This window comes from Muntiacus reevesi, chromosome 13, assembly GCF_963930625.1.
Source record: "Muntiacus reevesi chromosome 13, mMunRee1.1, whole genome shotgun sequence".
Classification (NCBI taxonomy): Eukaryota; Metazoa; Chordata; class Mammalia; order Artiodactyla; family Cervidae; genus Muntiacus; species Muntiacus reevesi.
In genome coordinates this window covers 16,406,531-16,426,329 of record NC_089261.1, presented here as the reverse complement: position 1 = coordinate 16,426,329, position 19,799 = coordinate 16,406,531, and the positions used below count along the sequence as shown (strand labels likewise).

Below are 19,799 nucleotides of genomic sequence, written 5' to 3'. Positions count from 1 at the left end.
AGCCATTTCCATTTCCTCTTCTGTGAACTCTCTGTTGATCTTTCTCGTTTGTCTGAGGGCTTTTCCCTTGTTAATTTGTAGTAAATCTTACAAATATTATTTTCTTATTTCTCTTTTGACATTCTTTATTCTAGAATTTGGGGAGGAGGTGCAGGAATTTGTTATAAGGAATTCAACTTTTTTCCCCTCCAGTTGGCTTTCTAATTATTCCCAAATATCTTTTTTTTCCAAATATTTTTTAAATAATCCATCTTTTCCTAACATTTTCTTCCTGATGTTAAAATGTCACCTTCACAAAGAATTAAATAGAGAACTACTGTAAAATCATTGCTGTGATTAAAAAGCAGAATGTAAATGTTATCACATTTTCAGTATATGTATTAATAATGTGAAAATAATAATGTACCTAGAAAGAAGTAGGGGTAGGAAAGAAATGTAAATGTACTAATTTTCCTGTTTTTCAGGGTAGTCAATAACAGTTCTTAAACTGAAAGTCTTTTTTAAGTAACTCTAATCTCTTAAAGCTTTGCATGATCTCTTTTTTCCCCCTTAACTCTAGACGGTCTCTTAGGAACTGGTAAGTCTTGGTGAAGAAATTTTAACTAACATTAAGCAGTCATCTTACTTTCAGTTCAGTTCAGTTCAGTCACTCAGTCGTGTCCGACTCTTTGCGACCCCATGAATCACACCACGCCAGGCCTCCCTGTCCATCACCAACTCCCAGAGTTTACTCAGACTCATGCCTATCGAGTCGGTGATGCCATTCAGCCATCTCATCCTCTGTTGCCCCCTTCTCCTCCTGCCCCCAATCCCTCCCAGCATCAGGATCTTTTCCAATGAGTCAACTCTTCGCATGAGGTGCCAAAGTATTGGAGTTTCAGCTTCAGCCATCAGTCCTTCCAATGAATACCCAGGACTGATCTCCTTCAGGATGGACTGATTGGATCTCCTTTCAGTCCAAGCGACTCTCAAGAGTCTTCTCCAATACCATAGTTCAAAAGCATCAATTTTTCGGCGCTCAGCTTTCTTCACAGTCCAACTCTCACATCCATACATGACCACTGGAAAAACCATAGCCTTAACCAGACGGACCTTTGTTGGCAAAGTAATGTCTCTGCTTTTTAATATTGTGTCTAGGTTGGTCATAACTTTCCTTCCAAGGAGTAAGCGTCTTTTAATTTCATGGCTGCAGTCACCATCTGCAGTGATTTTGGAGCCCAAAAAAATAAAGTCTGACACTGTTTCCACTGTCTCCCCATCTATTTCCCATGAGGTGATGGGACCAGATGCCATGATCTTAGTTTTCTCAATGTTAAGCTTTAAGCCAACTTTTTCACTCTCCTCTTTGACTTTCATCAAGAGGCTCTTTAGTTCCTCTTCACTTTCTGCCATAAGGGTGGTGTCATCTGCATATCTGAGGTTATTGATATTTCTTCCAGCAATCTTGATTCCAGCTTGTGCTTCTTCCAGCCCAGTGTTTCTCATGATGTACTCTGCATATAAATTAAATAAGCAGGGTGACAATATACAGCCTTGACGTACTCCTTTTCCTATTTGGAATCAGTCTGTTGTTCCATGTCCAGTTCTAACTGTTGCTTCCTGACCTGCATACAGGTTTCTCAAGAGGGAGGTCAGGTGGTCTGGTATTCCCATCTCTTGAAGAATTTTCCACAGTTTATTGTGATCCACACAGTCGGAGGCTTTGGCATAGTCAATAAAGCAGAAATAGATGTTTTTCTGGAACTCTCTTGCTTTTTCGATGATCCAGTGGATATTGGCAATTTGATCTCTGGTTCCTCTGCCTTTTCTAAAACCAGCTTGAACATCTGGAAGTTCTCAGTTCACGTATTGCTGAAGCCTGGCTTGGACAATTTTGAGCATTACTTTACTAGCGTGTAAGATGAGTGCAACTGTGCGGTAGTTTGCGCATTCTTTGGGATTGCCTTTCTTTAGACTCCTCTAATTCTATGAAATTCAAATATACCTTAATTTAATAGATTATTTTTTAAATTACCATGTGTAATAAGTTTCTCATGTAAAATTATTTCTGGATATCCATCATTCTGAGAGAGTGAGAGAGAGAGGGAGGGAAAGTGTCTAAAATGATATTTCATTTATTTCCGGATGGCAGAATTTTGATTTTCTTTTACTGTCTTTTATTGATTTCTGTGTATTATTTAAATGTTTAAAGTAAACATATTTCCAAGAACAATGAAAGCATTCTTTGAAAATGATCTGAGAACCTTTCGACTGTATGGGTTTGGAAAACAATGAAGAGATGGTATTGCAGGCAGAAAGAACATGGGAAAAAGACATGGGAAAGAAAGAACATGGGGAAAAGAACAGGGAAAAAGACATGCAGGTGTGAAACCCATGGCAGAGACAAGAATGATCTACAAGTACGCCGCATTGGGTGGAACAGGGAATAGGAGTGACTAGATTGGAGCCTAGAAATTCAAGCAGGAACTGACTGTTAAGGCCAGACTACAAAGGAGGCCGTGAGATGTTTTTAAGACATTGGGTGTATCCGTTTTGAAATATTTTAAGGTTTAATTACCTCCTAAAATAAGAAGTCCAGGATTTAGGAAAGGAGGTGTTAGAAGCAGTCCATACCTGTAAGCAGCTCAATAACTCCTCCTGTCTTCTTGTCCTAATACTTCACCATTCTTTGCACTTGACTTTTGTCTTCTTGGTCACAAAATGGCTCCTATGTTTCTGGGACTCAGACTTTATTCCAGGCAGGAGAAAAGAGGCAGGACAAAGAGTAAAACATCTTCTCTTCCTGTGCCTTGCTTTTTATCCTGGAAAACAAAGCCTTCCTCTGGGGTTTCTGCCTATATCTCAGAATTTGGCCAGAACTCGGTCACGTTGCTAATTACACCTGCAAAGAAAGATGGAGTCCAGGTCTTATACTTTTTATTACTTTCAAGAAAGAAAGGCAAGAAAAAGAGATTGGAATGAAGGATAACTAGGTCACAGTGTCTGTCACAGTTAATGCCATGATCAACTCTGTGGTAGACCCCCAGAAAACAAACTCCCAAATAAAGAAACCTGGGTTGCCATTCTAGCTCTTCCATTGTTTAGCTGAGTAAATCACTTAACCTCTCTGGGCCTAAAATTCCTCATCTTGGAAATAAAAGAATTACTAAGAGTTACTTCTCCTCTAAAATTCAGTATCCTAGGTTATAGCTTAACATTTACTAAAAACTGATTTATTCTTGTCTAATTGCGAGCACTGAAGTAGCCAAATAATTTTACTTTCTCCCTTGCGTTCTCCTCCTCAAATATGCAAGCTACTCTTCCTTCCAGGAATGGTGTTTCATTTTCAGAAAGGATTCTTTGCAGAGAAGTAGATATTTTATTAAAATAGGAGCAAAAGCCACAATTCCCTGGACAGCAAAGTCAGAGTGAAGAACCGCAAGACATACAGATTTTTTTTCTCACAGTGGTCCTGCTCCTCTTTTATATCTGTTTAACTTATAAAGAAATTAAATCCATTCCATCATCTGAGGCCTACCACATTATACCTCATTTTCCCAATATGTTCAAATTATAATTTCACATAAGCAAATTTTCCACATAACTGAAACTTTTCCTTTAAAGAACAAAATTTCCTCCTCCTTTTGATCATTTTGTGTGGTGATCTTGTTAAAATACGTGATATGCTTCTCTGCCTTCCTCAAGAAAGCTTAATGAATATAATGCCACTTCTTGATTACTCAGAAATAATAGCATTTCATGAAATCTTCGTGTATTAAAAAAAGTGTATGAAGGACAGTTGCCCCTTTACAAAATAGCCCACAAACCCTGGTTCATTTTTATTTGGTTGGTTGGTTGCTTGCTTGGTGTGTTAATAATGGAATTTCCTTCTCTTTACTGTCAGGTGGTCAGATACCTTTTCAACAGACTCTCTTTTCAGCAAAAGTAACTAACAGTTCTCAGTCCTCTATTCTCCTTCTATTGTTCCCTCTTTCTAAACTGCTATTGGCTGAGAAACCAGGAAACCAGAATATGTGTTAAAGATCATTGATAATATTGAAAGTGAAGACTGTTTACAGCAAGAAAAGCTTACAGACTTTGGGGTGAATATTTTAACCCCTTGGAGACCCTTTTGCCTTATTTCTCATTGTACAGCTCTGTAAAGGGAAGATGAAGTTGCCAGAATTCTGATCTCTGAGATAAATGGAATAACTGCCACATTTTCAAGCGTATACTGTATATGACCACAGAAGTAGAAAACAAAATATTCAGAAGTCTGTCTTTAAAAGGGTAGAGAGTGAGAAAGAGGATTGAGGCAGATTATAACAATAATATTCTATACTCTGCATTGCTTTTGCTTATTACATAGTTTCAGGTTTGAAAGTCACAAGCTCTCAGCTACTATTTAAAGTTCTAGTCATTGTTATTACTTGCATGGTAAAGTAAACCTCAAGAATTCTCAAGTAAATTCTGGGACAAGTCCACAAAACGTGACTTGAGGAAGAAGAGAAAAAACATGATTATCGCTTTATGAGATTTATACAAGATAAGAGGCTACATGAGATGAAAATTGTATCTTGTTATTTCTGCAAAATACAGAACTGTTTTACATTGATTTGTCTTTACATCTAAATCTTGCACCTAAAAATATGTCTCCTCATTATCAGTTTCTGTTTTTTTCTCTTCCCTTGATCAGCATGACTTCGTTCGAAGAGACCGTCCACTTCGTGTCCTTATTGACCTCATACAGAGGACAAAAGATGCCGTTCGTGAGCTAGATAACCTACAGTACCGGAAAATGAAAAAGATCCTTTTTCAAGAGACACGAAATGGACCCTTGAATGAGTCACAGGAAGATGAAGAAGTAGGTTGAGTTTCTTTTAGCGAACACTCATAGGGTACCTACTACGTGAAAAAGTTCTGGACTGGGTTGCTATGAAAAACACTTTGGGGAATAACAATGTATTATAATTGATATTTCTGTGCATGTACAGAAATGTCTCTTAAAATACGTGATATGCTTCTCTGCCTTAAGAGACATGCACAGTTGCAAAAGAGACATTGAAAAAAATAATGAGATAAAATATGAACAGTGTTACAGAGGTGGAGCACACAGTAGGGGTCCATAGTGGGGAGAGAATAAGTCATCTGCTGGTGGGATTAGTGAAGAGGTGGGTCACTTTTGACAGGCAGTTACAGGGCACTTTTGTGCTGTGCTTTAGGAAGATTATCCTGGCATCAGAATGTAAGATGGATATGAATGGATAACTTTCTGGGTAATAGTCCATGCAGGAGGCAGTAAGGGCAGTATTCATGGGAATTGGGGAGAAGGAACATTGAGAAACACTAGAGGAGTGAACTTAATACAGCGCTTCTCACTGACCGTGACAGATGAGGGGGAGCTTATGGTGACTCTGAGCATTTGTGCTTCAATGACTAGAGTGTGTCAGTACCAAGAACAGAGAAGAACCAAGGAGGAAGAGTTGGTTTAGGATGATTTCAGTTTGAGTCTAAGGTCTTGGCATCATATGCTATTGACACTATTGACACAGTGTACAGGTGGAGTTTTTACAGAAAATGACTTTAGTTTAAGTCAAATAGTTTAAGAAGAATTAGTCGAAGAGGCCTGAATAGAGATGTCTAGTGTTTGATTGGGAAATACAAACCTAGAACGTAGGAAAGAGGTCTGGGTAAAGGGTAGTTGGTTGGGGGTCAAGGACATTAAAATGATGGTGAATCAGGAGTTGAATGTAAAATGAGAAGAGAGTCCATGCCACATAAGAAAAGGGAAACACAGATATTCAGAACAGACTTTTGGACTCTGGGAGAAGGCGAGGGTGGGATGTTCTGAGAGAATAGCATTCAAACAAGTATACTATCAAGGGTGAAACAGATCACTAGTCCAGGTTGGATACATGAGACAAGTGCTCAGGGCTGGTGCACTGAGAAGACCCAGAGGGATGGGATGGGGAGGGAGGTGGGAGGGGGGATCGGGATGGGGAACACATGTAAATCCATGGCTGATTCACGTCAATGTATGGCAAAAACCACTACAATACTGTTAAGTAATTAGCCTCCAACTAATAAAAATAAATGGAAAAAAAAGAAAAATTTTAAAAAAAAGGAAAGGGAAACCTGGGAGATAAAGGCATCACAGATGTTATAAGTTAACAAAGCTTCAAGGAGGGAGCTACAAATACCATCAGATGCCACAGAGAAGTCAAGTTAAACAAGGACTGAAAACAGTGTTAACTGGGTTTTATAAGTAGGACCTTCTTGATGACCTTAGTAAAAGCAGTTTTATAGGAATGTTAGGATGAATAGTCATTTACTGTGGGTTGTAGAATAAGTGGAAAGTGAGAAAGTAAAGATAGTGAAAGTTGGTCATTTTAAGATTCATAAATTGGGTCAAGAAGGAAAAATGACAAAGGGCAGTATGTAGAAAGTTACATACATATAAGGCAAGTCTCTTCATACTTATATGCAGAAGGAAAGGAGCCAGGATAGAGGCGTTGAAGATAGAGGAAAGAGGCACAGTTAAGGAATTAGGATCTCAGAAAGTGCACAGCAGTAAGAACATTAGTGCAGGGATTAGCCTTGAACAAAAGAAAGGACTCTTCCTCTAAAAATAGATTAAAAACAGGGAAAGAAGGAAGAATGAATTTTAGTTTAACTTTTTAATATAAAAGAAAATAAAATTATTTTGTCAATAATTATAAAAATAAAATTCAGAAGCTGAACTGGAATATAAAAATCTCTTGATTGCATATATACAAAGGGGCCCCTTTAATTGGGAAAATAAATCTATTAAAAGTATAATGTATTATCTATCATTTTAAACTACTCAAACTACCTTTGTCAGTGACTCCTTATATTTCCATGGCTAAGTAGCAATTCATTAAAGTTATGTAGGTACAGAGTATGGTTCTTTGAAAATAGGGTTTATTTGGAGCTAAGTTGCTTTAATTATATTATTTAATCTTGTATCAAAAGATACCCACTGTGATGGATAAATTATATGTTCTGATTATTTTAGCATTTCTCAAATAGTAGTCTTTGGACTAGTAGTGATGAATACCAGTATTATTTAACAGATATATTTAATAAGATTACAGAGGTAAGCTTGATAGAATTGCTTGAGGGAGGCAGAATTTAATTACCTGTCCAGGACAGTAGAATTAATATCCCTGTTCAGATATGAAGTTTCTCAATAATGACTTGCAAAAAGAGCATATTGCTTGTGAAACCTCTGAAAACTCTTTTTATCCTCTTTGAGCTTCAAGTGCCCACTGCCGTGTTTGTAGCTATCCTAGAGATCCCCTTTTCAGTAGCCTGCAGTCTTTCCCTAGCACCTTGAGTTCCTGAAAGTCTTTTAGAAAATTGACCTGGCTAGTTCTGCTTACCAAGTAGCGATACAATGTGATAGTTGCATATGATGGGGGAAAGCCCTGGGGTAGCAGCATTTGGAACCTTATGGCCCATGTCCAGAATAGCCCTTGGGGAAAGCATCAAAGTGAATCAGAGATGTCTGAAAATGGTGGTGGAATAGTGGAGCCACTACATTAAAAGTTTCATCTTGCAGATTTGGCAGAAAAGCAACTTGGCACTGCAAAATTGAATGTACTTAATAGCTTAGTCAATGGATTGGTGCTTTATCTCCAGGAATTTTTTTTTAACCCAAGTGCCCCATTTTTATAGGACAGCGAACATGGAACCAGTCTGAGCAGGGAATTGGACAGCCTGGGCAGCAACCACTCCATCCCAAGCATGTCTGTGAGCACAGGCAGCCAGGGCAGCAGCGTGAACAGCATGCAAGAGGTCATGGATGATAGCAGCTCTGAACTTGTCATGATGCATGATGATGAAAGCCCAGTAAATTCCACTTCCTCTGTTGTGCATAAGAAGGTAAGTTTCATGATCCCCTTCACAGTGCTAGGTTTTGCCCATTGTTATGAAGCCAACTCAGGTCATGTAGCATTCAGATATTTTAGTTCCCTCTTTACAACTGAAATTATGGAACTCAGCTGAGCACATGATAGTTCTTTTTGGTAAAAAAAGGTAATGAAGGACTAGGCAAGCTGTATTTGTGCCTGTTTTTTCATCTTCCTCTCTTGTTACTCTGATGTCCACCACCATCAAATAAACAAAAACAAATAAATCCATAAATCTCCATGTCAAAGAAACCAGTTAAGTTTCTTTCTAAACCAATAACCTTAATATTGCTGACCTTAAAACCTTTCTGAGTAAAACCTGTTGGTTGTGACCTTTTAGAAGTATTTCAGATGTATGTTTCTTACTGAGTAGTCCCAAAATACTCTTTGTTTTAGAAAAAGTTTCCACTCTTTTTTGTTGTTTCTTGGATTTGTCATTTCTAATTCTTCTAAGACCAGCTCTATGTCAGCTTAAATATTCTGACTTTTGAGTTAATAATTCTGTTTTTGTTTTGACTTTACTTTTCCAATGGAGGATCATTCATTTCATACAAAGCCTATCATGATTTATAATTTGACATGCTTTATTTTAAAATGAAAAAAAAAAAATAAAATGAAAAATGATTTTTAAGCTTCTTTCAAAGCAATTTCTATAAGATGAGTATTTCACAGAATTATCAATGATTTTTTTCTGGAGGAATTCCCAAAAGTACCTTTAAGTACCTTAGATAAGCAGTTCATAATATGGAACTATAGAAAAGAATCCTTTATAACTTTTTCCATATTAGGTATATGTGAGTTGTGTATGTACTGCTGCTGCTGCTAACTCGCTTCAGTTATGTCCAACTCTGTGCGACCCCATAAACAGCAGCCCACCAGACTCCGCCATCCCTGGGATTCTCCGGGCAAGAACACTGGAGTGGGTTACCTTTTCCTTCTCCAATGCATGAAAGTGAAAAGGGAGAGTGAAGTCACTCAGTCGTGTCCGACTCTTTGCAACCCCATGGACTGCAGCCTACCAGGCTCCTCCGTCCATGGGATTTTCCAGGCAAGAGTACTGGAGTGGGTTGCCATTGCCTTCTCTGGTGTATGTACTCATTTTAATAAATATGAGTGATTACATTCTAACTCCAGTAGGAGAGCAGGTTTGAGAATTTTTTCCACTTAGATGTCTGCTGGTTGTGTATTTTTATTGGGAGAAAAAAAAAATTAAACAGGTAAGGATGAAGAGCATGTGAAAATATATTGGTGCCTAGACATGAATAGTGGAGGGATCATGTTTATTTTCTGAACTGATTAACTTACTCATTTATTCAACAAACATTGGTGGGGACCCCTATTATCTGCAAGGAACTGTAGTAGGCCCTTTGGATACAGACAAAACAGACATGATGCCTTCATGGAGCTTATTATCTGTGGGGGAGATTAAGCAGATAATCACACAAGTAAATTTATCGTGTAATTTTAAAACTTGTTCTGGGTAAAAGGAGGACTTATTCTATCAGGGATTAGAGGAAAATCTCCTCAGTGAAATGACATTCAAGCTCAAACTTCAGAGACAAATAGAGGTTAGCTAATTTGGGGTGAAAGATGGGGGTGAGGAAGCAATAGGTACAAAGGCCCTGAGACAAGGAATTTTGTATGTTCAAGGAAAAGGAGAAAAATCTGAGAAATTAGAGCTTGGAGGACTATGTGGAGAGTGAATTGGGACCAGAGTGACAGCAAGGACCCAGATTGTTAGAAAGCCATAAAAGCATTTTGAGGAAACGAGTGATACCATGCAGATGAAGAAATCTGCTAAGAGTTCGGCATTGTCAGTCAGCTGTGTTTAAACATGGGCAAATGGTTATGTATTTGAAGGGTGGAAAAGGTTTTGCTGGGCTATCTTTTTCGAAGGAATTATCATGGATGCTGAGAGATATTGACTTTTTCTTTTCTTTTAGCTCTAGGGCTTTGTGGGGATAGAGAGCAAGCAAAAAAAAAAAGAGGAATTCTGTTGGATCTTTTTACTCTAGGACATCTCAAATGAACACCCAAAATTAGAAGAGAGATAATTAGATTAGATTACTGGAATAATCAATAAAATTAGATTACTGGCATAATCAACAAGAAAGAAGACCCTGTTCTTGAACTCATTGGAGGTTTTAATTTTAATATTTGCAGGCTGGTATAGAGCTTTCTTGTAATAGTTTGGGCCTTTCAGTGCCTTTTTCTCCTTGGTCTAATCTTAAGAAGATAAGATTTTAATTTATAATTTGAAATAGAAGGTAGTTGTGTTTGATATACAGAAAATATTTGTCAGGAAAATTTTTCTAAAATGTATTTCTATTTAATTATTAAATATAGAGGTAGGGAAGACTCTGAGCTCCCAATGCAGGGGGCCCAGGTTCAATTCCTGGTCAGGGAACTAGATCCCACATGCTGCAACCAAGACCTGGTGCAGGCAAATAAATGAATAAATAAAAAATTAAAAAATAAATAAATAAATAAATAAATATAGAGGTAATGTGATAAAAAAAATATTGAAAAACATCTACAAATAAAACTATGAATTAGTTAACTTTAAAATATAAGCAAGGAAGTACGATAGTAGAAACAATCAACTGAGTGAAAGGGAAACCCACAGAATGGGAGAAAATACCTGCAAATCATCTATCATATAAAGAATCAATATCCAGAATATATGGAGAACTCCTAAAACTCAACAGCAACAATGAAAGAGGAAAAAAAACAACTGGAATCAAAAGTGAGTAAGGACTTGAATCACCATTTCTCCAAAGAAGATATAAAAATGATCAATGAACATATGAAAAGATCCCCAACATTATCAATCATTAGGGAAATTCTAATCAAAATTACAGTAAGATACCACCCATGTGTGTAGCTATCACACACACTAGAGTGACCACTGTTTACAAAAACAGAATATAACAAATGTTGCTGAGGATATGGAAAAATTAGAACCCTGTTTATTATTGGTAGGGTTTGAAAAGGGTACAATCACTGTGGAAAATGGTGTTTCCTTGAAAAATTAAAACTAGAATTACCATATAACCTAGCAATTCCACTTCTCAGTATATATCCAAAAGCACTGAAAGCAGGGTCTCAAAGAGATTTTTGTACACCCCTGTTCACTGCAGCCTTATTCACAAAAACAGCAGAGAGGTGGAAGCAATGTAAATGATGAATGAATAAACAAAATGTGTTATATACATACAACGGAGTATTATTCAACCTTTAAAAGGAAGGAAATTCTGCCATATGCCATTAATACAATGTGGTTGAACCGTGAAGACATTATGCTAAGTGGAACAAATGTACCTGTCACAAAAAGACAAATGCTGTATGATTCCACTTATATGAGGCTCTTAGCATAATCAAAATCATGGAAAGTACAATGATAGTTACTAAGGATTTGGGGAGAGGATTAATAGGGAATTGCTATTTAATGGGGCACAGAGCTTCAGTTTTACAAAGAGAAAAGAGTTATAGGGGTGATGTGATGCTGATAGTTACATAGCATTATAAGTGTATCAGCACTGAACCATACACTTGAAAATAACCAAGATGGTATCTTTATTTTACCACAATTAAGAAAAGGAAAGCATAGAAGCAGGCTAGAAGAATAGAGCATGTTATATATATGTGCTTAGTCAATCAGTCATGTCCGACTCTTTGCAACCCCCATGAACTGTAGCCCCCCAGACTCCTCTGTTCATGGAATTCTCCAGGCAAGAATACTGGAGTGGGTTGCCATTCCCTTCTCCAGGGCATCTTACCAACTCAGGGATAGAACCCAGGTCTCCTGCATTGAAGGCAGATTTTTTGCCATCTGAGCCATCAGGGAAGCCCATTGTATATAAAAACTTAATATTAAATAATGGTATCTCTTCATGAAACCCGTTTAGCCTTATACTTGGGGTAACGTCTTTAAACTTAATAGAAATAAATTTTTCATAAGTTTCATATTTGTTTTTTTACTTGACTTTGAAGTTTTTCACTTGGGAACATAAATAAAGTAGGATCTTAAACTCTCAACAGAAAGGTAGTGGACTCTAGGAATGAGGAAACTAGTTTTAAGTTATGTCTGCCACTGTTAGTTTTATTTTACTTTGGACAAGTCACAAACGTCTCCAAACCTCAGTTTTTCCATCTGTAAAATAACGAGTTGTTCTGTATGATTTCCAACATTGTTTCCAACTCTAAAATTTTGTGCTTCTATTCCTGTAAATTTTAAAAGAGTAAATGTCTAATATGGCTTTCAAGTTGTTTGGTAAAGAGATGCCTTGATATAGAAAAGCCTATGTATCACTGAATTATCATTTTATAAACAATGTTCTACCCATTATCTCATTATCCTATTTTATTGTCTTTTTTTATACTTGTCACTATCTAAAATTATACTATGTACTAATTCATTATTTCATAATTTGAGTGTAAATTTCATCATAGCTAAAATTATGCTTACCTTGTTCTGTGCTGTATCTCAACACCTTAGAACAGTGCCTGGCACAGCATAGGCACTCAGTAAATATCTAAGGAATGAGTGAATTAACAAACAAAAAGTACACAGTGAATAAATTGCTTACCAGATACTAAATACCATGCTATTTTGAATATAATGGTTTAAAAGGCTTGAATAATATTAAATATCATTTTTATGGTTTGAAAGACTTAAATAGATTGTCTCCAATAATAGTACTCTTGACAATAAGAACTTGCTTAATAAATATTAAAATGTAAGAATAAGGATGGGGAATTGTTTTGTTCCCCGCTCTTAACTGTTATAATTAAGATTGCAGACATATGCTAAATTAGTCAAATCATATATATGAGCAGAATGCCCATTTTATATAGGAAGTAAACTTACTTTTAAGGGCCATGTATAACTGTTAAGAGCGTGATTTGCAACTAACTGTTCTGCATCCAGAATAAAGATGTCCTGATTTTAGGAGGACAGACCTATCATAGATCAAGCCCCAAAAATACAAAGTGGGACACTGAAAATTTTCCTTCAACACCAGAATTTCAAGTTACTTCCCTCTCTACAATCTTTGCCTCTACTCTGGTCTTTCCCTGGCCCTGAAGGAATCCTAATCCAGTCTTCCTTTTAAACAAGAATGATTTGATAAGTCTAAAGGTATATTCTGATAAAATAAACTTTAGGCACTTACTTCTTTTCTCCGTTCTAGTGTTGCCACACTGCTTTTTCCAATAACACGAATATCACTACATATCTAGACTGTTTGCTTCTCCAGGACATCTCTCTTCACATACAACCTAGCTGGGTGTCTATCACATTGTGCATGCATGCATGCTAAGTTGCTCAGTCGTGCATGATTTTGTGCAACCCTTTGGACTGCAGCCTGCCAGGCTCCTCTGTCCATGAGATTCTCTAGGCAAGAATACTGCAGTGGGTTGCTGGGCCCTCCTCCAGGGGATCTTCCTGACACAGGGATCAAACCTGTGTCTCTTAGTCTACCTGCATTGGCAAGCAGTTTCTTTACCACTAGTGCCACCTGGGAAGCCCCTATCACATAGTAAGCACCCAATAAATGTTTTGTGAACTGACATGAAGATGAACTTTTATGGGGCACAACTCTACACCTCAGTTCTTGATTATTCACAAGTGAGTCCAGGGCAAACTCTTAATCCAGATTGGGTTTTTTTGCTGTAGCCTAGGCTGCCTCTGAGCCTCCACCCTACACCTTAAAACGATTGGGTGTACAGCGGTAGCAAGCAGATTTTAATATTGTTCTAAGCAACAAAAGTCTGTTGTTTTTAATTTGAAATTGAAAGGTATATTTTTATTTTGTTAAAGTCTACAATCAATTATTTTTGCTTGCGGCTGCCTTCTGTTAATATAGATCATGAGACTTTTATGTATTAAACTTCTTTGTTCACTAATCAATTTGTTGTTTCTAGTATGCCTAATGAACTCTAGTCATCATGGCCCCTGTTTAGAGATCAGTTTTTTAAAAAATTGTTCTCTTCTAACTCCTAAAGCTTTCCTTGACCCTTCCTATTAGTCAATATTAGTGAAGGTTTTTTTTCCCCTTCTTTAAAAAAAGAACAGTTTTCCCCATTTTCATAAGAGGAAAAAAAGAAATGTCCTTGAGGGGATAGGATGTTCTAGTTTAATTTCCACTTGCTTCAGTGGCCTTTCCTATTATTTTTGCTGAAGAGCAGGGCAGCTTCTTTGACTCTTCAACTTGCATTTGGCCAAGTAAAAGTAAATTAATATATTAAGATAATGTTTCTTGAACAGAGCAGTCGTACAAACCACCCCTCCATGGTACTTTCTTTCAGTGTTCTGCCAGTCATTTTTTCTCCCTAACAGCTGTCTTTCCAGGTGAAGACACCCTTTTCCATCTTCTCCCCTTCCTCTAGCCCCAGCTTTTGATAGCTGCACCTGCTTAGGCAATCATTTAATTCATTTTGAAATGAACAAAACAAAAGAGATGGTGGGTTTGCTGATCCCTCTCCACAGCATGAAAGGTATGGGAATCTGTAAAAAAACTTCTCATCGCCAGAAAAAAGAGCCATTTTTAGATCCCCTCCAACCCCACCATGTAAAAGTGTGCTTGTCTGTGTGTCACTGTTTTGCAACTGCCTTAAAGTACAAAGTGACAGGTTTTTATGAAATATGAATTAGAATTATGTTAAATAATTAAAAAAAAGTCACTTTCTCAGAATCTTCTCAGACCTATATTCTTTTTTTTTTTTCTTTTTGTTTTTTTTTTAAATATTATTTTATTAGTTGGAGGCCAATCACTTCACAACATTTCAGTGGGTTTTGTCATACATTGACATGAATCAGCCATATAGTTACACATATTCCCCATCCCGATCCCCCCTCCCACCTCCCTCTCCACCCGACTCCTCAGGGTCCTCCCAGAGCACTTGACTCATGCATCCCACCTGGGCTGGTGGTCTGTTTTACCATAGATAATATACATGCTGTTCTTTCAAAACATCCCACCCTCACGTTCTCCCCCAGAGTTCAAAAGTCTGTTCTGTACTTCTGTGTCTCTTTTTCTGTTTTGCATATAGGGTTATCGCTACCATCTATCTAAATTCCGTATATATGTGTTAGTATACTGTAATGTTCTTTATCTTTCTGGCTTACTTCACTCTGTATAATGGGCTCCAGTTTCATCCATCTCAGACCTATATTCTTGAGCTTATTTATTCAGCAAACATTTTTTGAATGCCCACAGAGTATCAAGCACCATGATAGGTGCTACAAAGACTGAGGTTTTTTGAAGCACATTTACTCTGCCTTCACAAAGCTCACAGTCTCATGCACAGATGAATGTAAGTATGATGAAAGTGTGATAAAGGTATACCGAAAGTGGAGTGGTTTCCAAGGTTAATTTCAAATTAATCTAGAAACTCTGAGTGAGTGACCACACCATATCACTTCAGAAGCATAAATAGTCAGACATTTAGGAGAAAACTTATACATAAAAGTAAAGCCCTTTGTCCAGGGAATAATAGTAAAGTTTTTAATCTGAAGAAATTTTATTTCTTTTTATAATGAAAGGACAGTATACATTTACTTAAAACTGGTCCCAAAACCATGTATTTCAGAGAGCTATTTTGCTTGTCTCTGGATAATAAGATTTTAAGGATAAATTATAAGCAAGTCATATATATTGTCTTGGTAAAGTAAAACATATTTATTCTTAAACTTCTAAAAATCATTCTTCAGCATCAGAGATGTTGACCCTCTCATCTTCATTTGTAAATCATATGCAGTGATGCTTAACTGCATAAAATACAAAATTGACCCTCTCCAGTATTGATCTTAAAATGTGTTCAGATCGGAAACTCTGGGAGGCAGGTACAGTCGTTCTCAAAGGGGCTGTTGCTTGAAGGGGTGATATAACCAACAGAATACAAACCCAATAAAGCTGATAGTTTAATCTGTTCTTACTTGCTTTTCAAGTCACATTGCCCTAGTTTTAAATTTGCATTATTATTTAAGTTGTCTGTAGAATTTTGAACTTTAAACAATGGTGTTGAATATTTTAAAATTTATCCCTGTGCTCTTGAAGTGCATATCCACTGTTAGACGAAAATACTGCCTCATCCTGTGGTCTCTCACATATTTGGAGACTTTTAATGTTTGTGATCTCTGTTACGAAGCTACTACAGGAACTAAGAATTATTTTATAAAATTTAAAATGGGAAAGAACACAAGGGATTAAACTTTTAATATTATTTATTAAGGTAGATTAAAATTTTGTACCTATTCTCTCAGACTAAGTTCTAAAATAGCATTATTTTTTAAATATGCCATTGTGGGTTATGTAATTTGCTACATGTCAACTAAAATCACTGATTTCATATTTTAATTTTTCCAGTGTATTTCAGTATCCTTGAGTTTAAAAACTAAGCTAATATGATGTGACTTTTAATTTGATAAGCAGAGTCCTAGCCTACAAGTGTTAATTTTTATATGAGAGAAAATTATTAGAAAATTATAGAAAACTAATATTAGAGTTATACTTATTTGCACATGAATGTGTTCTGTTTTATTCTGTTATATGAAGAGTGTGGATTCTAGTGTCACTGGTTAACTTTGTAAATCAAGTTATTAAAATTTGAAATTTAACTGCTGCCACAGCGTTGAAGAGCTCCCTCTCAGTAATTGAACTTAGTTAACTGATACCAAAACTCTGACCTGTAAAACCACAGGTCTCTGCTGAGCCTATCTCTTCTGATTGCTGGCATTTAGAAGTTTATTGCTTTTCTGGGATTATAATATTAAGTAAGGTTGATTTTGGAGTTAATATTCAGAATAAATATTTATTAATAAATAATCTGAATGGCAGTAGATCTCAGGGCCTTCATCTTTAGAACTGTAAACCTAGGTGCATATATCCTGCACCTAATATCTCTTTGCCCAGTGAAATAAGAGTTTAGATTTCCAAGGAAATAATAAGAAAATTTTAAGTTTGACCTATCAAGTACTTTTTTTACAAATTTCAAAAATATGGGTTGAGATGCATTCTTAATCTATAGTACCATCTAATAGAATTTTCTGCAATGATAGAAATTATTGTCTGCAGTGTTCAATATGGTAGCCATAGTTAGTGGCTAGCTTGAAGCATAGCTGGTGTGACTTAGAAACTGAATTTTACATTTTATTTAATTCAAATATTCATGTGACTAAAGCTTATCTTATTGGACAGCACAGAGGTAGAACACCCCTCAAATTTGATATATATGCCTTCAGTGGCATTAAAGGTACTTTCGTTATTTGAAAGCAAAATAGGCCACAATAGAGTAATTCTGAAAAAAAAATCTAAATATAGATGTAATGGTAGATACCCTCGCAACATTCTGAAGCATTCTAACTTTATAAAAGGGAAAAGAAAATTAGCCCAATGATAAATTTAATCATGACTCTTCTCTTTTACTTAGAAACCTGGGTGTAAAATTTAATTTTCCTCAAGGAATTTATATGTTTTGACTTGTCAACATTTTACACTATATAATAAAATTTTGTGTTTTTTAAACCTCTTTATAATTTTATTTCCTGAAGAAAGAAAGAGCAATTATAAAAGATTCCAAATAGTCAGAGACAGAATGCAAAACTGACTTCTCACAATGGTTTCTCCTAAAACCCCAGGGCAATAAGAGAATTAATTTCTCCTTCCCCATCCTGAACATGTACTATTTGAAAATTCCCCATGGTTGTACATGTTTCTGAGTTATTACTTGTTATAGTATTTTTTTTCCTGAAAGGTTAGTGCTACTTACTGACTGACCACTTCATCTTTTATAGAGCAAAGCATCGCCCTTTGAAAGCATTTTCCCCTTTAAAAGTCATTTCAATGGCATTTAAGAAACATCCATTATTATCCTTCCAGGGAATGTTATTTTTCACTGGGCATTACAATAAGATTAATCATGTCTGCCCGCCAAGAAGCACAGACTTGATTAAATCAGTCAAGGGCATTAAATTCCAGCTATACTCACTCTTGTGACCATACCGACACAGAGTTGAGGAAGAATTTGTGAAAGTATCATTTGGTTAAAATTGTATGCCTGTCTCTTTAAATCTAAAAAAAAAATCCTTTCAGAAGCTGTAGAGAGAAGGTGCTAGAACTGTGTACGATCATGACTGGAAAGCAGGATCCCTCAGTGACTGCCGAATCTTCCCAGCACAAGATAGAGAGGCAGTTCAGCACAAGCCTACACTGGTTCTAGGCAGAACGATGATCCTACCGAACAGATTTCAAATAAAATTAAATTGAGAAAGCAGATCTTTCAAGGGAATGAGGCGGAGGCTCGCTTTTATGTTAAAAGCCACCAGCATCCTCCTTGCTAGACATGGACATGACATTTTTAAAGGAATTATTTGGTTACAGCGTTTTAAGCAAACTGTTCTAAGGAGTCTGTACATTACCTTGTTTTTTCTATTCTTTTTTTCTTTTGCATATATGTAATTCTGGAGGTAAAGAAAAAGCCTGCCAGGGATTCAGAAGGCATCCCACTAGCGATCAGCTGACATTCCTAACTGAAGGCTGCAATGTGTTGCTTATTCATTTTGTACCGTGGGAGCTGCGGGGACTAGCAGAGAGCTAAACTATGCATTTCAAACAGCAGTGCTTGTGCAGAAAGAGGGGTGAGAGAGAGGCAGCCGGCGAGGAAAGAGCACAGCTGGACTTTCTCCTTGTTTTTATCCATTTCTGCAGGATCATGTATTCATAAGGGATGAGGCGGGCCACGGCGATCCCAGGCCTGAGCCGCGGCCTACCCAGTCAGTTCAGAGCCAGGCCCTCCACTACCGGAACAGAGAGCGCTTTGCCACGATCAAATCAGCATCTTTGGTAAGCAAACACCCCTCTACCCACCTTCCCTTCCTTCCCCTCCTCCCCATCTGGCAGCCTCTCGCCCTCCCTGAGCCTCTCTCGGCTTCATAGATGGGAGGAAAGGAGTCAAGAATGTTTTCTCCCTCCTAATAATTTTATTCATTTTAGAAAAAATCTGTTGGCATAGCAACCTGATCTCAGATATTTTAGCATTGTCTATGGCATGGGAAAAAAAACCCTTTGTGTGTGTGTGTGTGTGTGTGTGTGTGTGTGTATTTATATATGCTGTGTGTGCAAAATAAAAGGCCTTTGAGATGAAGTTGCTAATGTATCCAGTTTTGTAAAAGCTGTTTATCTTTTCATTGAAATAATAATGCTAAAAAAATATTTTAAAGGTATTGGATGTGTGTGTATGCAGGGCACTATTCTCCTTTTTGTATAGATGCATGTGTGTTTATAATGTGTACACACACATCAAAAGATAAAACAATTTAAATATATATATATATATATATATATATATATGGTTGCTGGCTAACGTATATAATTGTAGGAAATAAGATACTTGGTTCCCAGGGATGGATTGCCGGTTCGTTCTGGTTCATTCATTTATTTATTGCAACAATGGTAGTGGCTGCACTTCCCCATTTAACCCCTGAAGAATTTCCTGGCACCCGTAGAGCAAGAAGGGCTTTGTAAGAGAGGGTCGGGATGGTTGTGGGAGCAAAGATACTGTAGGATCCTTCAGCATTTTTACTATTGCAAATGTGATTGCTGGATGCCCTTGTAGTAGCAAAAGGGGTGTGTGCTGGAAGAGTTAGTTTTCATGCCTCCTCCCCTTGGCCCCCCCACGCGTGCGCGTGCGCACTCACAGTCACACACACACACACACACACACACATACACACACACACACACACACTCACATCGTTTCATCCTTGGCACTCTAAACTCTCTTTAATCTTTTGCTTCCAAATCTCACTTCTCAGCCAAAAAAATTATTGAAATATTAGTTGTTTTGCCTGAATTGATGTTAGAGGTCACATGGGCAGGAAGAGTTAGT

General features: G+C 37.0%; 1 protein-coding gene across 4 annotated transcripts in view; it reads left to right on the top strand.

Annotated features, from left to right (window-relative positions):
- Positions 1–19,799, top strand: part of TAOK3 (TAO kinase 3) — a 183,414-nt gene that overhangs the window by 130,012 nt on the left and 33,603 nt on the right. For 3 of the 4 annotated variants that reach the window (XM_065903878.1, XM_065903877.1, XM_065903879.1), the window contains 3 exons: positions 4,676–4,843; positions 7,678–7,884; positions 18,620–18,754. In XM_065903878.1, the coding sequence (XP_065759950.1) occupies positions 4,676–4,843; positions 7,678–7,884; positions 18,620–18,754 (510 nt within the window). Of the gene's footprint in view, positions 1–4,675; positions 4,844–7,677; positions 7,885–18,075; positions 18,379–18,619; positions 18,755–19,799 lie in introns of those variants that run through there. The other variant, XM_065903880.1, reaches the window with a different exon arrangement.